This window comes from Anolis carolinensis, chromosome 3 (assembly GCF_035594765.1).
Source record: "Anolis carolinensis isolate JA03-04 chromosome 3, rAnoCar3.1.pri, whole genome shotgun sequence".
NCBI lineage: Eukaryota > Metazoa > Chordata > Lepidosauria > Squamata > Dactyloidae > Anolis > Anolis carolinensis.
Genome location: NC_085843.1, coordinates 161700495 through 161723845, shown reverse-complemented (window position 1 = coordinate 161723845; position 23351 = coordinate 161700495). Strand labels below are relative to the sequence as shown.

Below are 23351 nucleotides of genomic sequence, written 5' to 3'. Positions count from 1 at the left end.
CTTTCTCTTTTGCACTGAAATATTCTTAATATCTTTCAGTTGTCCTAATTCTAAACAAAGAAAAATTTAAGGCAATTTTTTATTTTATTTTGCTGAAACAGTTGACTAAAGTTACTATTTTGGGCTGTTTTCAAAGAAATAGCCATTCTAGTTTGTTAACAGTGTAAAGACAGAGAAAGAGGAACCTAACAGTATTTTTAAGATTAACTTATCTATTTGAGCATGTAGTTTCATGGCTATCAGTCCACTTTTTCAGATCCTTTGATAGAGTGATATTAAAGCCACAAGTTTTCAAGCATAGGTACCATATGCCAGGTAGAATGTAATAGTATTCAGAAAGATGCAAATTGTGACCCAGCCTATTAATCTTTAAAGAACTGTGTGAGATAATACAGGTAGATAATAATAGTACCACAAAATTTCATGGTAAAATAGATATGTTAGCCATAAAGATAGTACAAGCATCCTCTTTTCACCATTTCCCTTTTTATTTTAGGCTGTGTACTGGATTACATAATGCATAGTTCATTATAAACATAATTCCGCACATTCATCACCCGTAAATAATTTACTAGGCCATTAAACAAAAAACATAGCTCCTCTGTTCTAAACTATCTGTAATGTGATGTAGTATGTTTAAATGATTGTTTACATCATATTTGTATATCTTCATTTATGAAGAGTACACATATCCCTTTCTATGTATCTTAAGTTGCTGTCCTGAATGCACTTACTCATAAATAAGCTTGATTGAATACAGGGGGTGTATCTATCAATTGTGTAGAATTGTATTAGTTTAGTACTGATAGCTATATGTCTCTGTGCTTGCATTTGGTTCAGTGCCCTAATTGAGTAACAGACCAGATTCACATTTATTTTTCTTTGTTCAATCTAGGACTACAAGAAACTGCTTTAACAGAGTAAAACCATTATTCTGTCTAGCCCAAGATTATTTATAGTAACAGATGGTGATGGTGATGATGATGATGATGATGATGATGATGATGATGATGATGATGATGAATTTTATTTATAGCCTGCCTTTTTCCCAACCCTGAAACTCAGTACGTCAGGGCTAGGAAACTGTTATCCCGAGAACTGCATTCCTCCTTCCAGACCAATATGGCAAGCCAAATGAGGTCAGGGAATGGGACACAGACCTTCCCTGAATTATTTGTCCCTTCCCAATGCTCATTTTCTGCTTCTCTGTGTAACAGAAAGACAAAGGAGTCTATGTCTCTCTCTGGACAAAGAAAATCCCTTTGCATTCCTCTCACTATCCAATCAGATATCAAGAAATGTACAAAGGAAATATTAGTATTATATCTAGTCATCTTTCTTATTTTGCTACACATTCACAGAGATCTGGAAGAAGATCCCTTATTTACTGATCTTTCTCCCAATACCATGTTGTCAAACCAAGAGTGGCTTAGTGCTTCACCATCTGCCAGTCCGGACCATTCAAAAAATGATGGGAAGACTGAAGTTCATAAAATTGTAAATAGGTAAGTTGAATAATAAGTCTACTTTCCACATAACTGCAATTACAGTAGAGTCTCACTTATCCAAGCTAAACGGGTTGGCAGAAGCTTGGATAAGTGAATATCTTGGATAATAAGGAGAGATTAAGGAAAAGCCTATTAAACATCAAATTAGGTTATGATTTTACAAATTAAGCACCAAAACATCATGTTATACAACAAATTTGACAGAAAAAAGTAGTTCAATATGCAATAATGTTATGTTTTAATTACTGTATTTAGGAATTTAGCACCAAAATATCACAATATATTGAAAACATTGACTACAAAAATGGCTTGGATAAGCAAGACTTGGATAAGTGAGACTCTACTGTAATAAAATTTATAATGATTTTTGTGCATATTGGTTATGCTATAATCCCAGCCCCCAGTAGTAAGAAAGATTGCATCGTTGATAGAATAACTTCACCCTTTCACATTCACTGTTATACATGTCTGTCATTTCAATTTCCAATGAGTTAAACTCTGAAGATCCAAATGAGAGCAGATTAGCTTATAACTTTTATTTCCAAAGAAAACTGAAACCACTGTCTTGTGATATGGAGAAACCATTGCTACATGTGATGGGATAGAAAAAGAAGGAAGTGTGCTAGAGTAAATACTATAGAAAGAATAGTTGTTTGTGTTCTCAATTGTTTATGAGAAACTACAAAACAGAAAATGTGAAGGGAAACATATGTAGGAAGATGAGTGCCACTAGGTGGAGATGCTTTTCTGAGAGTACTTAATGCAACAAATCAATTCAGATTTCTTATGGATGTTGTGCCCATATTTTTTCTTTGTTTGTTATTAAAAAAAACCAAAATGGATTTGTTGAAAGATTTATAAAACTCCCGTATTTTATGCAGAGCAAAAACAAACATCACAAGCAGAAGAGTGGATACCTATTCCCTGACATACATTTTCTCCCCTAGCATGGAAAATTGTGTTCCGTTTACTCAAGTACAGTATTCATTAGCTTTAGTAAATATCAGAAAGTGAAACATCATTATGCAGACCTTTTCAAACAGAAGACATAGATTAGGTGCAAACACAGAATTTCTAGATATCTCTGTAATTAACCCATATAAGCCAGAGTAACCAGCAACCCCTCTGTGGATTATAGGACAGCAAGCGTGTTGCCACACAGTGAGTACATGGATACGCATGTTCAAATGGTGCAAGGGGATATCTCAGATATCTGCTCTTCAGTATTGTGTCCCTGAACCAAATACGTTTTTTTACCAAAACTGCATGCATGTTTTTAAAAAATACTAGCTGTGCCCGGCCACGCGTTGCTGTGGCTTAGTCTGGTGGTGTTGGTCAGTCTACATTAGGTTGTATTTATGCTGTGACCTCCACCTTCTTTATACGGACATTAGTAGTAGTATTTGAAGTCTGTTACCTTCTTCAATTTTTGTGTTGATTGATAATTGCTTGAGATCCCTGTTATCTTTGGTTTGTTGTTAATTGTAATGTCTGATTCTGCTGAGTGCGATTTATATTTTTATTGTGGTACAATAGTCTTTTTTGTTTTTGTTTTACCTGTGTAGGTGTTTATTATTATTGTTGTTGTAGTGATTATGAAGGTTGGATAAGTTAGATGCTACTGTATTGTTTTTTGGAGGCCCAGTGTAGCACTGACTGGCCTCTCAGCCTCAGTGCCTGGCTGTTTCTTGCCTGTGATGGTGCTGATTCTTATTGTTGTTGTTGTTGTCATTGTTATTATTGTAATTGTTTTTTTGGAGGCCAAGTGTGAATGTAGGGATTGGGGAGGTGGATGAGTTGTGTTGTCAGATTTTGTATTTGTTATAGTCACAGTGCGTTGTTGTGAGTTTTGTGGGTCCGGATTGTGGTTTTGTGGTGTGGTTGTGTTGTTACAACTGAGAGGCAAGGCTTTTGTGTTATGTTGCCAAGTTTTGTATTTTTGGGGCGTTTAGTTGTGCTGTTATAGTCACGATGCATTGTTGTGAGTTTTGTGGGTCTGGATTGTGGTTTTGTGGTGTGGTTGTGTTGTTACAATCAGGAGGGAATGCTTTTGTGTTGTGTTGCCAAGTTTCATATTTCTGGGGCGTTTAGTTGTGTTGTTATAGTCATGATGCGTTGTGAGTTTTGTGGGTCCGGTGTGGTTTTGTGGTGTGGTTGTGTTGTTACAACCGGGAGGCAAGGCTTTTACATTGTTTTGCCAAGTTTTGTATTTCTGGGGCGTTTAGTTGTGTTGTTATAGTGATGATGCGTTGTTGTGAGTTTTGTGGGTCCGGATTGTGGTTTTGTGTTGTGGTTGTGTTCTTACAACTGGGAGGCAAGGCTTTTGCATTGTGTTGTCAAATTTTGTATTTTTGGGGCGTTTAGTTGTGTTATAGTCACGATGCGTTGTTGTGAATTTTGTGGGTCCAGATTGTGGTTTTGTGGTGTAGTTGTGTTGTTGTTACAACCGGGAGAAAAGTCTTTTGTGTTGTGTTGTTAAGTTTCGTATTTCTGGGGCGTTTAGTTGTGTTGTTATAGTCACGATGCATTGTTGAGTTTTGTGGGTCCGGATTGTGGTTTTGTGGTGTGGTTGTGTTGTTATAACCGGGAGGCAAGGTTTTTGCATTGTGTTGTCAAGTTTTATATTTCTGGGGCGTTTAGTTGTGTGCCAAGTTTTGTATTTCTGGGACGTTTAGTTGTGTTGTTATAGTCACGATGCATTGTTGTGAGTTTTGTGGGTCCGGATTGTGGTTTTGTGGTGTGGTTGTGTTGTTACAACCAGGAGGCAAGGCTTTTGCGTTGTGTTGTTAAGTTTTATATTTCTGGGGCGTTTAGTTGTGTGCCAAGTTTCGTATTTCTGGGGCGTTTAGTTGTGTTGTTATAGTCACAATGCGTTGTTGTGAGTTTTATGGGTCTGGATTGTGGTTTTGTGGTATGGTTGTGTTGTTACAACCTGGAGGGAAGGCTTTTGCGTTGTGTTGCCAAGTTTCGTATTTCTGGGGCGTTTAGTTGTGTTGTTATAGTCACGATGTGTTGTTGCTAGTTTTGTGGGTCCTGTGTGGTTTTGTGGTGTGGTTGTGTTGTTACAACTGGGAGGCAAGGCTTTTGCATTGTGTTGCCAAGTTTTGTATTTCTGGGGCGTTTAGTTGTGTTGTTATCGCATGATGCGTTGTTGTGAGTTTTGTGGGTCTGGATTGTGGTTTTGTGGTGTGGTTGTGTTGTTGTAACCTGGAGGCAAGCCTTTTGCATTGTGTTGCCAAATTTCATATTTCTAGGATGTTTAGTTTTGTTGTTATAGTCACTGCTCAAACAACTTTATCATTTTATATATATAGACTAGCTGTGCCCGGCCACGCGTTGCTGTGGCGAAGTCTGGTGGTATGGGAAATAAAGTATTGAGGAATTGGTGGTAGTTAAGGTAAAGAGTAAAAGTTTTCCCCTGACATTAAGTCCAGTCGTGTCCGACTTTGGGGGTTAGTGGTTATCTCTATTTGTAAGCTTGAAGAGCTGGCGTTGTCCGTAGACTCCTCCAAGGTCATGTGGTATGACTGCATGGAGTACCGTAACCTTTCCGCTGGAGTGGTACCTATTCATCTACTCTCATTTGAATGTTTTTGAACTTTAGGGTTGGGAGAAGTTGGGGCTAACAATGGGGGCTCTGTCTGTTCCTCGAATTCAAACCTGCAACCTTTCGGTCCAGAAGTTTAGCAGCTCAGCGCTTTAACACGCTGCACCATCAGGGGTATTATTTTCGAAAGGTTGTGAATATACAATATTTTTGATTGTTTTTGTCTGTTGGAGGGAAGTATGAATGCTGCAATTAGGAAAAATGATTAGCATGTAATGACCTTGTAGCTTTAAAGCCTGGCTGTTTCCTCCCTGAGTGAATTTTTTGTTGGGAGGTGTTAGCTGGCCGTGATTGTTTCCTCTCTGGAATTTCCTTGTTTTCAGAGTGGTGTTGTGTGTGATATTTTATGTGCTTCTACTGTCTGTGACCCTCAGAAAACAGAGGATTTGCCAGACTTTGGCGATGGGAATACTTTGTTGGGAGGTGTTAGCTGGCCCTGATTGTTTCCTGTCTGGAATTCCCGTTTTCAGAGTGGTGTTGTTTATTTAGTGCTGTGATTGTAGAGATTATATTGTTGTGTATTACTGCACCACAGTAATTATTTCATCTTACAGTAGAATCTCAGTTATCCAACATTTGGTAATGCAATGTTCTGGATTATCCAATGTAGTCTGCGTTTTAGTAGTCAATTTTTGTGTATTCAGTGTTTTAAATTGTGATACTTTTTCTGTCAAATTTGTTGTATAACATGATGTTTTGGTGGTTAATTTGTATAATGATTCCCTAATTTGATGTTTAATTGGGATTTCCTGAATCCGTTCTTATTATCCAACATATTCAGTTATGCAATGTTGTGCTGGGATGTTTATGTTGGATAAGTGAGATTCTACTGTATATTTATAATTTTGCAAGGAAGGCGTTTGCGCCATCCCCCGGGCCCTGGAAAAGGGTAAATAAGAGAAGAGGAGAAGGCGCTCTGTACGTGCTCAGGGGCCAGGCGGGAGGCGTGGCGGGGTGAGGTCTGCCCTTCCCCTTTGCCCCTCAATCCCGGCCCTTCCCCTCCTACCGGAGGTGGCGCCGGTGTGGTGGTGGGTTGTAGGCCAGGCAAGAGCGGGCTCCAGTGGAGGCGCAGGCCTGGGGCGTCGCGGCTTCCTCCCCGCCTCCGCGCTTCCCGATGCCGGCCTCCATGTTCTTCCCGCGGAGGACAGGAGGAGGCCTGAGCAGCGGCGAGGAGGAGGAGGGGAACCGGGCCAGGAAGGCGGGCAACGTGGTGCTCGTCCGCCGCTGCAGGCCCGAGAGGAAGAGAAAGGGGTGGGAAAGGCTTCCCCTCCACACAGAGGGAGAGAGGCAGGACTCCCTTTCCCAGAAGTGCCTGGCGCGGCAATGACAGTGTTGGCGCCAAAAACCAGGAAGGTCCCGAGGGAGGGACCTTTTTGTTTTCCAGGCGAGAGGTGAGGGCAGGGAAGGGTCGGCTTAGGCCCTCCGGGTGTTTTGGAGTAGAACTCCCGATTCGAGGATGGGGAGCTCAGCCTCGTGAGGCGGAGATGTGCCTTCTCCTGCAGAGTCCCTGGCTTCAGCGGTGGAGGAGGTGCAAGAGAGGGAGGGAGGGGAACGGTTCTGTGTGTGTGCGCGCGCGCGGAAAGAGTTGGGAGGACTGTGTTTCTGCGCGTGCGCAGATTGCCTGTTGTGTTTTTTTGGTGTTGTGATTGTGTTTTTTGTTTGATTATGTTGTATCTTACTGGAGGCGGGGATGATGGATTGCGTTGCCAATTTTAGAGTTTGGGGGAGCTGTAGATTTGTTGTTTTGTCCATCGCCGTGATGCCATCACTCTTTTATATATATAGACTAGCTGTACCCGGCCACGCGTTGCTGTGGCTTAGTCTGGTGGTGTTGGTCAGTCTACATTAGGTTGTATTTATGCTGTGACCTCCACCCTTCTTTATACTCACATTAGTAGTAGTATTTGAAGTCTGTTACCTTCTTCAATTTTTGTGTTGATTGATAATTGCTTGAGATCCCTGTTATCTTTGGTTTGTTATTAATCGTGAAGTCTGATTCTGCTGAGTGCGGTTTACATCTTATTGTGGTACAATAGTGTTTTTTTTGTTTTGCCTGTATAGGTGTTTATTATTATTGTTGTTGTAGAGGTCATGAAGGCTGGATAAGTTAGATGCTACTGTATTGTTTTTTGGAGGCCCAGTGTAGCACTGACTGGCCTCTCAGTCTCAGTGCCTGGCTGCTTCTTGCCTGTGATGGTGTTGATTATTGTTGTTGTTGTTGTCATTGTTATTATTGTAATTGTTTTTTTGGAGGCCAAGTGTGAATGTAGGGATTGGGGAGGTGGATGAGCACTGAATGGCCTTGTAGACTCAATGCATGGCTGATTCTTGCCTGTGTAGGTGTTTATTATTAGTGGGTGAGTGGATGGATAGATGAGTGAATGGATAGATAGGGTGCTCTCCTTGTTTCCTTTATTCCTATGCTGTTCCCTTTCTCTGCTCCGATCCTGAGCTCGCTGATAAGAAAACACTGGTCAGAAAGGAGGGTAAATATAACCGGATCAGTGGCCTTTCTCTCCATTTTGCTCTTGGCTTTCCGGGCAGAGAGGGAGGGCTCTTGTACTTGGCGTTCCTTCGCTTCCCTTCCCTCCCTCCTTCCTTCTTTCTATTTGTCCTAGCCTTTCCTGCCTGCGGAGCCATGGAACTGGGTCAATGGGTTGGATGGCGGGGAAAGGGAGAAGGAAGAGGCCTTTAATTGAAATGCATGGACTCCATGCCATGGCGTGCTGGAATTTGTAGTTTGCATCCAGTCCAACCCCTTTCTTTCTTTTTGTCATGGAGGAAGAACCCACCCAAACCTTTCAGACAGATGGCCATCCGGTTTAGTTGTGTTGTTATAGTCACAATGCGTTGTTGTGAGTTTTTTGGGTCCAGATTGTGGTTTTGTGGTGTGGTTGTGTTGTTACAACCGGGAGGGAAGACTTTTGTGTTGTGTTGCCAAGTTTTGTATTTCTGGGGCGTTTAGTTGTGTTGTTATAGTCATGATGCGTTGTTGTGAGTTTTGTGGGTCCAGATTGTGGTTTTGTGGTTTGGTTGTATTGTTACAACCAGGAGGCAAGGCTTTCGCGTTGTGTTGTCAAGTTTTGTATTTCTGGGGCGTTTAGTTGTGTTGTTATAGTCACGATGCATTGTTGTGAGTTTTATGGGTCCGGATTGTGGTTTTGTGGTGTGATTGTGTTGTTACAACCAGGAGGCAAGGCTTTTGCATTGTGTTGTCAAGTTTTGTATTTATGGGGCGTTTAGTTGTGTGCCAAGTTTTGTATTTCTTGGGCGTTTAGTTGTAGTGTTATAGTCACAATGCACTGTTGTGAGTTTTGTGGGTCCGGATTTTGTTTCGTGGTGTGATTGTGTTGTTACAACCAGGAGTCAAGGCTTTTGCGTTGTTTTGCCAAGTTTCGTATTTCTGGGGCGTTTAGTTGTGTTGTTATAGTCATGATGCGTTGTTGTGAATTTTGTGGGTCTGGATTGTGGTTTTGTGGTGTGATTGTGTTGTTACAACCAGGAGGCAAGGCTTTTGCATTGTTTTGTCAAATTTTGTATTTCTGGGGCGTTTAGTTGTGTTGTTATAGTCACGATGCATTGTTGAGTTTTATGGGTCCGGATTGTGGTTTTGTGGTGTGGTTGTGTTGTTACAACTGGGAGGCAAGGCTTTTGCGTTGTGTTGTCAAGTTTTGTATTTCTGGGGCGTTTAGTTGTGTGCCAAGTTTTGTATTTCTGGGGCGTTTAGTTGTGTTGTTATAGTCACGATGCATTGTTGTGAGTTTTGTGCATCCGGATTGTGGTTTTGTGGTGTGGTTGTGTTGTTACAACCAGGAGGCAAGGCTTTTGCATTGTGTTGTCAAGTTTTGTATTTCTGGGGCATTTAGTTGTGTGCCAAGTTTCGTATTTCTGGGGAGTTTAGTTGTGTTGTTATAGTCACAATGCATTGTTGTGAGTTTTATGGGTCCAGATTGTGGTTTTGTGGTGTGGTTGTGTTGTTACAACCGGGAGGGAAGGCTTTTGAGTTGTGTCACCAAGTTTCGTATTTCTGGGGCGTTTAGTTGTGTTGTTATAGTCACGATGCGTTGTTGTGAGTTTTGTGGGTCCAGTTTGGTTTTGTGGTGTGATTGTGTTGTTACAACTGGGAGGCAAGGCTTTTGCGTTGTGTTGCCAAGTTTTGTATTTCTGGGGCGTTTAGTTGTGTTGTTATGGTCATGATGCATTGTTGTGAGTTTTGTGCATCCGGATTGTGGTTTTGTGGTGTGGTTGTGTTGTTACAACCAGGAGGCAAGGCTTTTGCATTGTGTTGTCAAGTTTTGTATTTCTGGGGCATTTAGTTGTGTGCCAAGTTTCGTATTTCTGGGGAGTTTAGTTGTGTTGTTATAGTCACAATGCATTGTTGTGAGTTTTATGGGTCCAGATTGTGGTTTTGTGGTGTGGTTGTGTTGTTCCAACCGGGAGGGAAGGCTTTTGAGTTGTGTCACCAAGTTTCGTATTTCTGGGGCGTTTAGTTGTGTTGTTATAGTCACGATGCGTTGTTGTGAGTTTTGTGGGTCCAGTTTGGTTTTGTGGTGTGATTGTGTTGTTACAACTGGGAGTTTAGTTGTGTGCCAAGTTTTGTATTTCTTGGGCGTTTAGTTGTAGTGTTATAGTCACAATGCACTGTTGTGAGTTTTGTGGGTCCGGATTTTGTTTCGTGGTGTGATTGTGTTGTTACAACCAGGAGTCAAGCACCCAAAGGAGAAACAGGATTCTCCAAAAACAAAAAACAGAACAAACAAAAAACCCTATAGTCCCATGTCTTCACATTATCTATTGTGCTTAAACCAAACTCTTTTGTTGGATGTACAGAAGCAATCTCATACACTGTAGTAATTCCAACGTAAAACCTTGTTTGACTTACCCCTTGTTATAATGGTTTAGGAACATATTATATTGACTTGCTTCTCTTTTCAGTTTTCTTTGTCTTGTACCAGATGAAGCCAAATCTTCCTACCATGTGGAGGGCACAGGGTATGATACCTACCTCAGAGATGCCCATCGACAAGTAAGTGAGAAAAGGAAAATGCTGCTTGGTAGTGGACTCACTTTGCATAAAGAAAAGTGTGGTAGATAAAGCAGGATGATTTTGCAGATAGATAAAATATATTTTTTCTTCGTGTACTCTGTGAATGCACACTAATGGAGAAGCTGCGCCTGCGCAGGTTCCGACGGAAACTCTTCCAAGCTGAAGTTCAAATTTTGGCGGTAACCACGCCCCCCTTCCCAAGGGGCATATAAGGCAGCCCCAGGCGCCCGCTCTCCAGTTCCTTTTTTTCCGCCGCAAGGTTCACTTCGGACTCTTCGCATGTCTACTACTCGTTTCAAGCGTTGCACGCAGTGTGCTGCTAAAATTCCTGACTCGGACGGCCACGCCAAGTGCCTCTTCTGTCTTGGCGAGGCTCATGTGGTCAGTACCTGCCGTTTTTGCCTAGCTCTCACGGCTCAGGCCAGAAAGAACAGAGCCGCTAGGCTTAGAGCGGCGCTCTACGAAAAATCTCTCGCGCCAGAACCGACTCCGTCGACGTCGGGTACGTCGGCGTCCTCAGCTTTGAGAGCTATGTCGGCGCCACCAACTAAGCCTCCGGCAGCCAAGGCTTCCTCGGTCTCGTCCAGAGCGTCCAAGACCTCCAGGGCCGCTAAACCGGTCAAACCACCGTGTACTGTGACGACGGCGACCGTGTCGACCCGCTCCGGAAAGGTGGGACCTTCCTCGACGTCGAGCTCTCTGGCTTCGGTGACCTCGATCCGCTCTCGTATCGGTTCCCCTCCGTCCTCCTCTGCTATCAAAATAGCCTTTAAAAGGGCTCACGAGGAGTCTCGTCGAGCGCAATCCGACTCAGCTGTGGTTCCTCCCACACCTGGCAAGTCCTTGAGGGTTGCATCCAAGCAACCGCCGGCGAAGAAACGGCTAACTCAGCGCTCCTCCTCCTCGGCCTCCTCAAAGAAAGACCCGCCATCTTCCTCGACAACTTCCTCGAGAAGGTCTTCTCCTATTGTACCAGCCCAGAGGCCTAGAGATGTCTCTCAGTCTCCATTGCACCCCCTGTCTGATGGGGAGCTGCAGGACTCACCCCACCACTCCACCCAAACGGTGGTCAGGGTGCCGGTGCCGGAGCCCCTTGCGCCGCCTCGCTCGTCGCGCCAACAGCTCTTCCCTCCCACCTCGACACCGGAGCGTGGCAGACAAACGGCTCGCCTGGCTCGGGCAGCCCAGGCCTCAGCCTCTAAGGACCTTCGGCCTCCGGCCCTCTCTTCCCGCGAGGCCTTGCCTCCTCCTGAGACTGTGATGTCTTCTCCCCCTCAGTCCCCCCAAGGGGCTGAGGAGGAAGATGTTGATGTCGACCGCCCAGACTCTGTCCTCTCGGCCTCGGTGGTCTCTCTCGGTCTCGACCTCTCTCCTCCCCACGACGCGTATGAGGCGGACCCGCCTTCTCCTACTGACAATGTTCGTGCTTTCGCTGAGCAAATGGTCAGGATGGCCGACGCCCTGGGTTTGGAGATCAAACAAACCTCCAAAGCAGTGTCTGACCCAGTCTTCAAAAGGGTGCAGGCCCAAGCTCCGCCGGCCACGCTACTCCCCTTTCTGCCTTATCTGTTGGACGTTATCCAGGCTTCCTGGAAAAACCCTTCCTCCATTCCTCCGACCTCGAAGAGGATCGAGACTTGGTACCGTACCGACGATGATACCCTGGAGTGGCTCAAACACCATCCCGACCCTAACTCCCTGGTCGTTAAGGCCTCTCAAACCTCAGGTCGTCAGTCAAATACTCCGGCCGACAGAGAGGGGAAGCGCTTCGACGCCGTGGGTCGAAAACTTTATTCCGGAGCCCTTTTGCTTTGCCGCATGGCGAATTATGGAGCCTGCATGGGTGCCTACCAACAAATTATCTGGGAGAAGGCGCAGCCCTTCTTCGCTAAGATGTCGGACGAAGACCGCTCCGTCCTCACTACCCTCCAACAGGAGGCAGACTCGCTCGCTCACCACCAAATACAAATGGCGAAGCATACAGGTGATACTGCGGGTAAAATGATTGCCCACGCGATTTCCATTCGCCGCCACGCCTGGCTGAGGTCTTCGGGCCTCTCCTCATCTTCCAGACAGGTCATTGAGGACCTTCCCTTTGACGCGCTCGGACTGTTTCACGCCGGTACCGATGACAAACTCAAGTCTAATCATGACTTTAAAATTCTTGCGTCTAAATGTGGCGACCAACCTCAACCTCAGCGCACTCGCTGGTTCCCGCACCGTTCCCGCCGTTTCCCGCCGCAATCTTTCAGACACCATTCTTTCAGGCGGCCTTCGGGTTCGAACAATCAAGCCCATCACCAACCTCGCCGGGGACCTCATCCGCAAAAGCAACGCGGTCGATCCACCCCTGCTCCTCCGCAGCCTAATCGGCGTACCTGACGCCAACTCCTGCCAAAGCTCCTCGCCCGCTACCGTTGTAGAGCCCACGCTGCCTCGTCCCTTCGGTGTCTTTGCAGACCGACTAGCCCCTTTCTACGATCAATGGGACTCTATTACTTCAGATGCATGGGTTCTCCGCATTGTCCAAGACGGCTACGCCTTAGAGTTCATGGACCTCCCTCCTACAGGTCACGTTCTCCACTCAAACCCCTCCCCAGAGATACTGGCCGAAGTCGAAGCGCTACTGGCCAAAGGCGCTATCCGTCCCTCCCCTCCCGAACTGGACCCTTTAAGTTTCTTCTCCAGATACTTTACAGTCCCGAAAAGAGGAGGCGGGCTACGCCCGATTCTGGACTTAAGGGCACTCAATATATTCATTCGCCCCTCCAAATTCAGGATGGTCTCTATTGCCTCTATCCTCCCGATGCTGCAGCGGGGAGACTACTTTGCCTCCATAGACTTACGAGACGCCTACTTCCACGTGGCGATACGAGAGGCGCACAGACGGTTCCTATGCTTCAAAGTTCTCGACCAAACCTACCAGTTTACCGTTTTGCCCTTCGGTCTCGTCACGGCCCCGAGGGTCTTCACCAAGGTTGTCGCCGCCGTAGCGGCCCACCTCAGGCTACATGGCATCACGGTCTTTCCTTATCTGGACGACTGGCTTCTCGTCGGGCCCGACCCGGTTCTTCTCCAAAATCACGTCTCTTTCACGCTGCGTCTTCTAAAATCTCTCGGCCTCCAACTCAATTCCGAGAAGTCAAATCTCTCCCCGTCAACCCGAATCCGGTTCATCGGGGCCCTCTTCGATTCCGTCGCAGAGACTGTGTCACTTCCGTTCGACAGATTCCTGGCTCTCCGCCACCATATCGCCCTTTGTCGATCTGCCCGGAGGGTCAGAGCCCGTGTCATTCAGGTCCTTCTAGGCCACATGGCCTCCACGGTCCTCACGACCCCGTTTGCCAGGCTGCGCCTTCGGACCCTGCAAAGGTGGTTTATAGACACTTTCAAACCGTTCCACCACCACAACTCCAGATACCTGTCGGTACCGTCGTCCGTCCGCCAGTCTCTCTCATGGTGGATGTCTCACCAAAACGTGTGCAAGGGCCTTCCTTTCCATCCAGCCCCGCCATCGCTAACCATAACCACAGACTCCTCCACCTACGCTTGGGGAGCCCACATGAACGGTCTAACGGTTCAAAATCTTTGGTCCCCGTCAGAGAGGGCCAACCACATAAACTTCCTCGAACTTCTCGCCATTCTCAAAGCCCTAAAAGCATTTTCCCCCCTCATCCGCCACAAGTCCATCCTCATTCAATCGGACAACCTAGTAGCAGTATTCTACATCAACAAACAGGGTGGTACGGGTTCGAGGAAACTAATGCTCCTCTCCTCTCGTCTCTGGATTTGGTGCATAGCCCACGGCGTACAGATCTCTGCAATCCACCTACCGGGCGCCCAAAACGGCTTAGCGGATGCCCTCAGCAGGATGACTTCTTCCTCTCACGAATGGAAGCTCAATCCCGAGGTCCTCGACGGTCTGTTCCGCCTCTGGGGGCGCCCTACTCTGGATCTCTTCGCGTCTCCCCACAACGCTCAGCTACCCCGCTACGGAGCGAGGCTCCCCCCGAACTCTTTCCCCGGCTGCCTAGGGGATGCCTTCCTTCTGGACTGGTCGGCGGAGATGCTTTATCTTTTTCCACCGATTCCCCTCATACCGAAAGTTCTCGAAAAACTTCTCTCGATCTCGGTCACGGCGATTCTCATAGCTCCGGCCTGGCCCCGCCAACCGTGGTATCCAGCCCTTCTTCGCCTCTCCAGAGGATCGCTTCACCCTCTGCCTCTCTCGCCGCACCTTCTCTCACGGGAGGACGGCAAAATTCTTCACCCGGACCTTTCTTCCCTTCATCTCACTGCATGGAGGATTCTTACCTAGCCTCCCTTCCGCAGAATCTGCAAGACGTCCTGCGGGCAGCCCATAAGCCGTCTACGACCAAGGCTTATTCCTACAAACTCTCTCGCTTTCATGCCTTCCTTCGATCCCGTAACGTCGACACCTTCCCGACCTCGGTATCGGTGGTCCTCGACTTCCTCATGACTCTCGTCGAGAAGAAACTTTCTCTTGCCTCTATAAAGGCTTATCTCGCAGCTCTTTCCTGGTCTTTTCAGCGCCACGGCCAGCCATCTCTTTTTTCTCACCACCTGATCAAAACCTTTCTCCGGGGCTACAATAACATCTGCCCGCCGTCGCTACCACCTACGCCGGGCTGGAGCCTCGAACTTGTACTTTCTCAACTGTCTTCTGCTCCCTTCGAACCGCTTGCCTCGACCGATCTACGCCTGCTCTCCTGGAAGTTGGCCTTTCTGGTGGCGATCACGTCGGCACGACGGCCATCCGAGCTCGCTGCCCTCAGAGTCGACGAGCCTTATCTTCGTTTCCACCATGACCGCGCTGTTCTTCGCCCGGACATTACCTTTCTTCCTAAGGTGGTGTCAGCCTTCCACCTCAACCAGGACATTGTCTTACCAGCTTTCTTCTCTAACCCCTCCTCTCCTCTCGAGCAAAAACTGCACCTTCTCGACGTTCGGAGAGCACTTCTTTTCTACAGGGATCGTACTAAGGACATTCGTAAGTCACAAAGACTCTTTGTCGCCTATGCCCAGGACAAGTTGGGTAATCCCATCTCTTCCCAAAGACTGTCCCACTGGATCGCTCAGGCCATTGAGTTGGCCTATGAACTGGCCAAGCGACCTCCCCCTCCCTCCATCCGCCCGAGGTCGACTAGGGGCCTCTCGGCGTCGACCGCCTTCCTTAGGGGTATTCCGCTTGACTCCATATGTAAAGCGGCTATCTGGTCAAACCCTCTCACGTTTGTCTCTCACTACAGGCTGGACAGTAAGGCCCTTAAAGACTCGGCCTTTGCAAGATCAGTACTCTCATCTTGCCTCTCCTGACTCTCAGACGTTTTTTCTCTTCATATTCACCCACAGGTGACTCTCTATACCTCTCCTTCGAGTTGGACGGGGTTTTTTCCCCATACCTGCCTCTAGGGATATGTTTTTTCCCATGATTGTATTGAGCAGTTGCTCTATTGCTTTATACCGCCTCGTTGGCCCTGGCGGATATGCCAAAGACCAAGATGTGTTTGTCCCTCTCCCCCTGGGAGAGCGTTTACATGCACTACGCAATTGTGTATTTTTCTCTATCATGTTTATTGGAAAATTCCTTCCATGTTATGTTCTTCTTCTATGATGCTCATGTTGCACTGCACTGGTCCTTTCGGACAATTTATTGCACTGGTCCCTTGGGACGGTTATATTTTCTATGTCCTAATAAACATGTGTTTGGACATTCACTGATTGTCGAGTTTGCCTTGTCCCACCATCCGGGACCTTAGCGTGCTAGTCTCCATTAGTGTGCATTCACAGAGTACACGAAGAAAAAGGACAGGTTGCTCACCTGTAACCATGTTTCTTCGAGTGTACTCTGTGAATTCACACAAACCCGCCCTTCCTTCCCCTCTGGCAAACCTCTCCCTTTCTCGTTGCCTTGGCGGCGTAGGAACTGGAGAGCGGGCGCCTGGGGCTGCCTTATATGCCCCTTGGGAAGGGGGGCGTGGTTACCGCCAAAATTTGAACTTCAGCTTGGAAGAGTTTCCGTCGGAACCTGCGCAGGCGCAGCTTCTCCATTAGTGTGAATTCACAGAGTACACTCGAAGAAACATGGTTACAGGTGAGCAACCTGTCCTTATTTAAATCAAAAGTGGAAATCATGGGGCACTCTGGATGATGTTGGGTTCCACTTCCTAGCAGCCTTAGTGAGCATACCCAGTGATGAGGAATGCTGGTGGTTGCATCTCTAACTTAAACCAATAAGTTTTGTGCTGACAGCGACTATTGTCATTGCCCTTTCTCTGTATCAGCTTATCACGTGTTCAGGTGTTGAGGAACAGAATATGCTATTTCTTTCTGTTTTCTTTCTTATTCTAAGAATGCCAGGTCAGTTCTTTAGTTCTGTGGAAAAACGAGAGCCACTGCATATAGTAGACCCATGTCCTTTTAGATACAGGCCAGTGAGGGAGTGGCTGGTGGATGAAGGAAGCACACCAATTTCATTAAAAGAGTCAGTTGTGAGTCCTTTGTTGAAAAAAGCATCCCTGCATCCCTTTAGAATGGATAATGACCAGTGAGTATCCAACCTGCCATTTTTGAGCATGGTATTGGAGTGTGTGGTGGCCTCCCAACTCCAGAGGTTTCTGGTTGAAATGGATTATCTGATACTTTTTAGTCTGATCTATAGGAAAGAAACAGTTTTAGTTACCTTGGTGTATGACCTAGGCAGGGAACTGAACAAAGGGAGAGTATCCCCATTGATTTTGCTAAACATCTCAGTGCCTTTGATGCCATTGAGCACAATAGTCTTCTGGACTGCCTCACTTTTTTTCCTTCGTGTCAGGAGCAACCTGAGTTGCTTCTGGGGTGAGAGAATTGGCCGTCTGCAAGGACGTTGCCCAGGGGACGCCCGGGGGACGCCCGGATGATCCTTGTGGGAGGCTTCTCTCATGTCCCGACTGCCTCACTGAGATGGGACTTTGAGGTATTGTTTTACATGGCCCTGTTCCTTTCTGGACAGGCAAATCCAGAAGGTGGTACCGGGAGACTCCAATGCAGCCATTAAATGGGAGGTGGTGGTCCTCAGAGCTCTGTTTTGTTCCCCATGGTATTTAACATAGACATAACATTGTTGAAAGAGATTGTCCAGAGTTTTGAGATATGGTGCCATTAATATGGGGATGGCATCCAATTCTACTATTTCTTTTTTGCTGGTTCCCTTTATTGAACGTATGTTTTCAATAGGCAAAACTAGAAGTGGAGAAAATACTTAATGAAATAATAAAATGAAATAGTTTGATTTTGTTTAGGTCCCAATATTCTACTTCGGGAGCTGTAAATAAATAACACTGAGCAACACATATTTTGGTACCTCAAATGTTCCCCCTGTTTCTGGGTATAATTTATTTTATTTATTTATTTCCAATATTTCTATCCCGCCCTTCTCACCCGAAAGGACTCAGGGAGGTGTACAATTGGCAACAATTCGATGCCGACACATCATTAAAACAACAACATATAAAAATGTATTACAACCAGTTAAATACTGTATAAAATATAAAACATAAAACATAATGAACATATAAAACATATATTTGACATTGATTCCAAAAATAACACCAGTTTTCTCCTATCAACTCTATCTTTTTAAAATATATGCCATCTATCAGTCATCATCGGCTCACCCATAGACAGTCATGATAACTATATCTAAGAAATAGCAGTTCAATATTCTGAATCAGTATCCCAAACAACTCCAGGAAGAGACCCAAAAACCAGGGCGCCAGAAAAGAAATATTTTTTGTTGGGCTGTGTAATTTTGCATGTCCCTATTTTTTTTTAAAGAGATAGACTGCAGTAGTTTATTTTGGAGACTATTATGAGCACATTTATTTATTTATTTATTTCATTTATACCCAGCCCTTCTCACCCCGAAGGGGACTGAGAGCGGCTTTACAAATTGTAGCAAAAATTCAATGCCGCATCATACAAATAACATAAACATATCATTAAATTGTAAACAATTAAAACATATAAAAGTTAAAACATAAACAATAAAACAGATTAAAACATAACAAAGTGCTGGATCATAATTTTCAAGTTTTCCCATGGATATCATTTGAATTGCAAGGCTAAAATCGAATTCTGTTACCCTGCTCTCTGAAAGCTTGTGCACAAAGCCAGGTCATTAGCTTTTTCCTGAAAACCAGGAGGGATGGGGCCAATCTCTTGTTACTGGGGAAGGAGTTCCACAGACGAGGGGCCATCACTGAGAAGGCCCTGTCTTTCGTCCCCACCAATTGCACTTGTGAAGGGGGTAGGACCAAGAGTTCATAAGGGGAATGCGTTCGGACAGGTAAATTGGACCAGAAAATTGGCTATTTGACCATATTTTGGATGTGTTTTCTAAGATGTGAAAAATTGGGCAGAGGAGGAGATAAACATTAAATTCACAGGAAATAATGTAGTTTTGCTCTTTACTGTGTTCTAAATGACTGTGCATGAAGCAGTAATATTTTAATGCCCTTAAGATAATCCATGACCATTCAGTAGGACTGCTTCTCTAGTCTGCCTTATATTCGTCTGCATTCTCTTACTTGGCATGTTCTTTGACTGAGGCAAGTCACTATGGAAAAGCTATAGCTGTTAACACAGTTATGCTTTTTTTAAAAAAAAAAATAAGACCATAGCACAAGTAATGTGCAGCTCCAGGCATGCGGTTCTGAAGTGAGTAATACTTTTGGGGAAAGGAAAATATAATGCTCCTATTTTCTTCTTGATCTGAGGACAACCTTAACTTGATTGCATCCTTGTACATATCTTGTGAATTATCATCAGAGTGCTTTGGGTGTATGTAATGGAATGAAAGATGTGCAAGGGAACAAAGTAACAGCTACATAGCAATGCAGAGTGATAATTTTCAAGATGTCGTGCTCCCAGAAATAAATCCAATATGTATCCAGTCAAGTAGAAAATATTTCTTTTCTGTTCTCAGTTTCACATATTTTGTTTCTCCAGATTTCCCAGATGTAATTTAAAAAGAGGAGATAAGGGAAGTCGGATATGAAAGATTTACATAGTGTTCCATACCTGAATGCAGAAAAGCATTGAGTTTTCCTGCCAGTGCTTCTACTGAATTAAGATACTAGATACCATCAGAGCTGAAGAATGCTAAGATTCTGATGATTCTAGCATATGGCCTGTCTGAGCCGAATGGAAAGACGTAGCTATTTTTCAACAGAAATGTCTCCCAAATATGCAAAAGAACATTTGAAAGCCCCTCTCTTTGATGCAGCCTGAACCCCACAAAGGTTTCACAGGTGGCGTTATAAGCAATATGTAATAGCTTGTGGGGACACATATATATTGATTTCAGTGGAGTGACTCAGACATAATGCCAAACAATAGTTTGGTGCTACACGAATGAGATATCTCTTATTACAAACCCATCCTTTCTTCTTAGAGGCAAGCTGTAATTGCCATTTTTTTCTGAAGTGACAATCCAATACTTCTGCTTGCCCTGAAAAATAGGATCACATTGTTCCTAATCTGGTCACGTTGTTCCAATATGATTCTAATTCGGACCATGTAGACAATCATATGGTAGTGGTAGTCATACAGTTTGGAAAGATGGTAATTAACAACCTCTTTATTTCATTTTCAAATAGTCAGTATACTTTAAAAAAGAAAATAGAAAAACAGACACAAAAGACCCAACCAGCTCTTTCTCCAAAAGGGCCAGAGGAGCATACATGGCATACCCACCTAATCCTCCTTTTTCAATTCCTTCAGCAGTGTTAGGATCACTTTATCTTTTGGGAGATAACATCTCTTCCACAATTGAAGTGTACAAGGGATAGAAAAGTGTGGGAGATAACTGTCATTCAGCCCATAGCCAGTGAAGATAGTATCTATGTAAATTTGAATGGTATTGTTTTTTGTTTGAAAAATGCCAGTGATTAAAACACGGCATACACTTCAAACTGTTTATCAGATTCTGAAGCTAATTTCCCCGCCAAACACTAAACAGATAATTTCTACCAATATTTATTTTATTGATTATCCATTATCCTGTGTGGTGGTGGTAGGAGTGTGGAGGGATGGGTATGTTGTTTTGTATGTGTGCTGAGGAAATCATTTAATTTCATTGTACAATGGACAATGACAATAAAGTTATTCTATTCTATTAAAATAAGATTTATTCCATCCTTCCTAATTGATTTTCTAAAGCAGTCTTTTTTCTGCTTCCTCTAGTTTCGAGACTATTGTGCCATATGCTTACGATGGGAATGGCCAGGCTTTCCTAAACCTCTGGAAAAGTGCAATTTAGAATCTGCGTTCTTTGAAGGATATTTTTTGAAAGTTCTCTTCGATAGAATGGGAAGAATTCTGGATCAGGTAAGTGTACAGTTCTTGATGCTTTACATGATTGGTTTCCAATGATTTTACCATTCTTTCTGGAAATCAGGATGGTGGTGGTGTGCTGACCATCCGCTTCAAAAAAAGGAGTTGTTTCTAAATGTCTGTAGGACATAGTAGGTATAAAGAAACACATTAACAAGAGCCGCTATGAGAATAACAACAACAACAACAACAACACACAGTCCTAAACACTTGGGAAGTGTTTGACTTGTGATTTTGTGATACGAAATCCAGCATATCTATCTTGTTTGCTGTGTCATACACTATAATAATAATAATAATAATAATAATAATAATAATAATAATAATAATAACAACAACAACAACAACAACAACAATGTAACAACACCATCAAGAACCTCCCTGTATCCTCAAATGAGAAAGCACATTACTGCATATGTCATTGAAGTTAAGACAGAGAATGGTCCCAAAGGCATGGAGCAGTATATCTCAATTCTCCTCAACCTATCCTAATGTTTTGGAGGGAAAATAGAAATTGAGAATAAATAGAATTGGGAGATGAACAAATTTTCACCCAACTTCATAATCCTTACATGACAAATTTAACATGTTGGTTACAATCAATAGTCTATATACAGTATGACCCCTTTATCCACAGATTTGAGATCCACAAATTCAGTATCCATGGTTTGACTTACCTATGCTCCAAAAATATCCCCCTCCCAGAAGTGTTTGTAGTTTTCTCTAGGTCCTCCACTGTGATTGTGTGGTATGACTGTTACTTAAGTATAGTCCAAGTATAGTATCTTAAATCCACAGTTTAAGATCTACACAGGGTGACTTGTAACGTATCCCCTGTGAATACAGGAATCAAAATATAATTTTGTACAACTTGCCCTATACCTGTGTGCAAGCTGTGATGATGGCTGATCCATATTTTTTCATGGCCACTTGCAATACCAAGTATAAAAAGGATATAGAGGCATAGCTGCTGTTGCTACTAAAAGCATAATTCTGTACAGTACTGAAGAAGGGAAAAGATGACTAGGAAAGTGGATTGAGAAAGAAATTTAGCACCATCGGTTCTGTTTGTAGTTTGAGTCAGACATATATTTAACTTGTCACCTTGTATACAAGTGCCATTTTGTCTGCAAAGATTTGTTGTGGTGACATTCCTTAGAGCAGTAGTTCCCAACCCGTGGGCCGCGAGAACGAAAATCCGATCCGCCAACCTCTTTATTTTATTTTATTTCCGCTCCTTTCCACAGAGCTGACCTGCCCCACTCCTCTCCTGTCCCACATCAGCTCTAGATTATTAAATACGGTTTTCTGTAGGCGAGCAGATGGTGACTACTGGATGGCATATATTCTGTATCAAAAACTAGAGCTGATGTGCTCTATCCAATGTAATTTTCTGAATCAGCACCCCAAATAACCAAACTGATCTAAAGTTGACCAAAAACTGATTCATAACCCTTTTGGTACTAATGTTGGAGAGTGGTTCCTGATCAAGTGGTCCCTGGTCAAAAAAAGGTTGGGAGTCACTGCCTTAGAGCCAAGCCATTTCCATCTTTTTTAAAATGAGCTGCCAGAAAGAGACCAAAGCTCAGTGAACGTGTACATATAGGGCATACAAAACGATTCTAACTCCTGTCCCTGATCTCCATGGCAAAAGGGATCAGTTATTCTTTGATTGGAAAGACTGACAGATTATATTGGGCTAGCTTGTAAAATAGTTTGAACTGATAGGGGGCAAATACTCCTAGAGCTTGGCCCTACTCGGGCACATGTATACTTTTATCTATATACTTTCATATGAGTATTCTTACTCGAAGCTCTTTACTGCCCAACTCTCTTCATGTGTTTAGCAGGAAGGTATAAATCAGAAGTGGTCTCTGTTAAACCTGCAATCTGCACATGCCTCATTTTAAATGAATATTGGATTTCAGTCTTAAACCTGCATCTCAACAGCTTTAGGAATACTAATCTTCATACATATGGAAATCTGATCCCAATGATGACGCCCAAATCATCAAAAAGGAAAATAAGCAAAAACCCTTACCTGAAGACTGTCAGCGGAAGAAGTATTTAGCAGCTTTTGCCAAAAGAAAGAAAGAAAGGGCCTGTAGGTTATTGTGGCCCAGTGTCAATTTGATATAGTACCTGTCAAAATGACAAAAAATCTGGATCAGTCAAGCATGCTGCAGTTTTCTCTCTTGTGTCAAGGGCAATACTTGATGCACAGAGAAATCAAATATGCAGCAAGAAGGGAAAACCACTAAACCTCTTTCCCAGCCCCCATGTATTAACTCTGAGCCAAAATGATTTATCCCCCTTAAGGGGATAAATTGCTCTAAAATGCTAATGCAAGTCAGAAATGGAAAACTTTTGGTCCAGTCCATTCAGATTAAAATGACAACCTTGATACCATTGTTAGCTTAAAGAGAATGTCACATGAAGACTTTGGTAAAGTCTTGTGAATAATAAGACCACTAATCTTTGTGTAGATTTTTAGTAGTGCTGTCACTAGACTCCCCCATTGACCACAACAGGGAGATAAAGGATGGAGCCCTTATATAAAGAATAGAAAACCCCACAGCCTCCAATTCTGTGTAGATTAGTTTCTGAGAGCAGAAAACCAGGTACTTCTTAAGGTTAAAACTCAGGTGTAATAGGAGGATATTAAATTTTCTTGTTAATACTTTTGCATTTCCTTTTCCTTTCCTTGAAAATTTTTCAGTTTTGTTGGGTTAGACCAGGGGTCCCCAAACTAAGGCCCGGGGGCCGGATGCGGCCCTCCAAGGTCATTTAC

The 23351-nt window shown here is 44.1% G+C and overlaps 1 protein-coding gene across 2 annotated transcripts in view; it reads left to right on the top strand.

The window, feature by feature from the left end:
- fhip2a (FHF complex subunit HOOK interacting protein 2A) overlaps nt 1-23351 on the top strand; it is a 67025-nt gene that overhangs the window by 31708 nt on the left and 11966 nt on the right. For both annotated transcript variants that reach the window (XM_003223486.4, XM_016995099.2), the window contains 3 exons: nt 1362-1505; nt 10051-10141; nt 20411-20554. In XM_003223486.4, coding sequence (XP_003223534.2) covers nt 1362-1505; nt 10051-10141; nt 20411-20554 — 379 coding nt within the window. The remainder of the gene's footprint in view (nt 1-1361; nt 1506-10050; nt 10142-20410; nt 20555-23351) is intronic.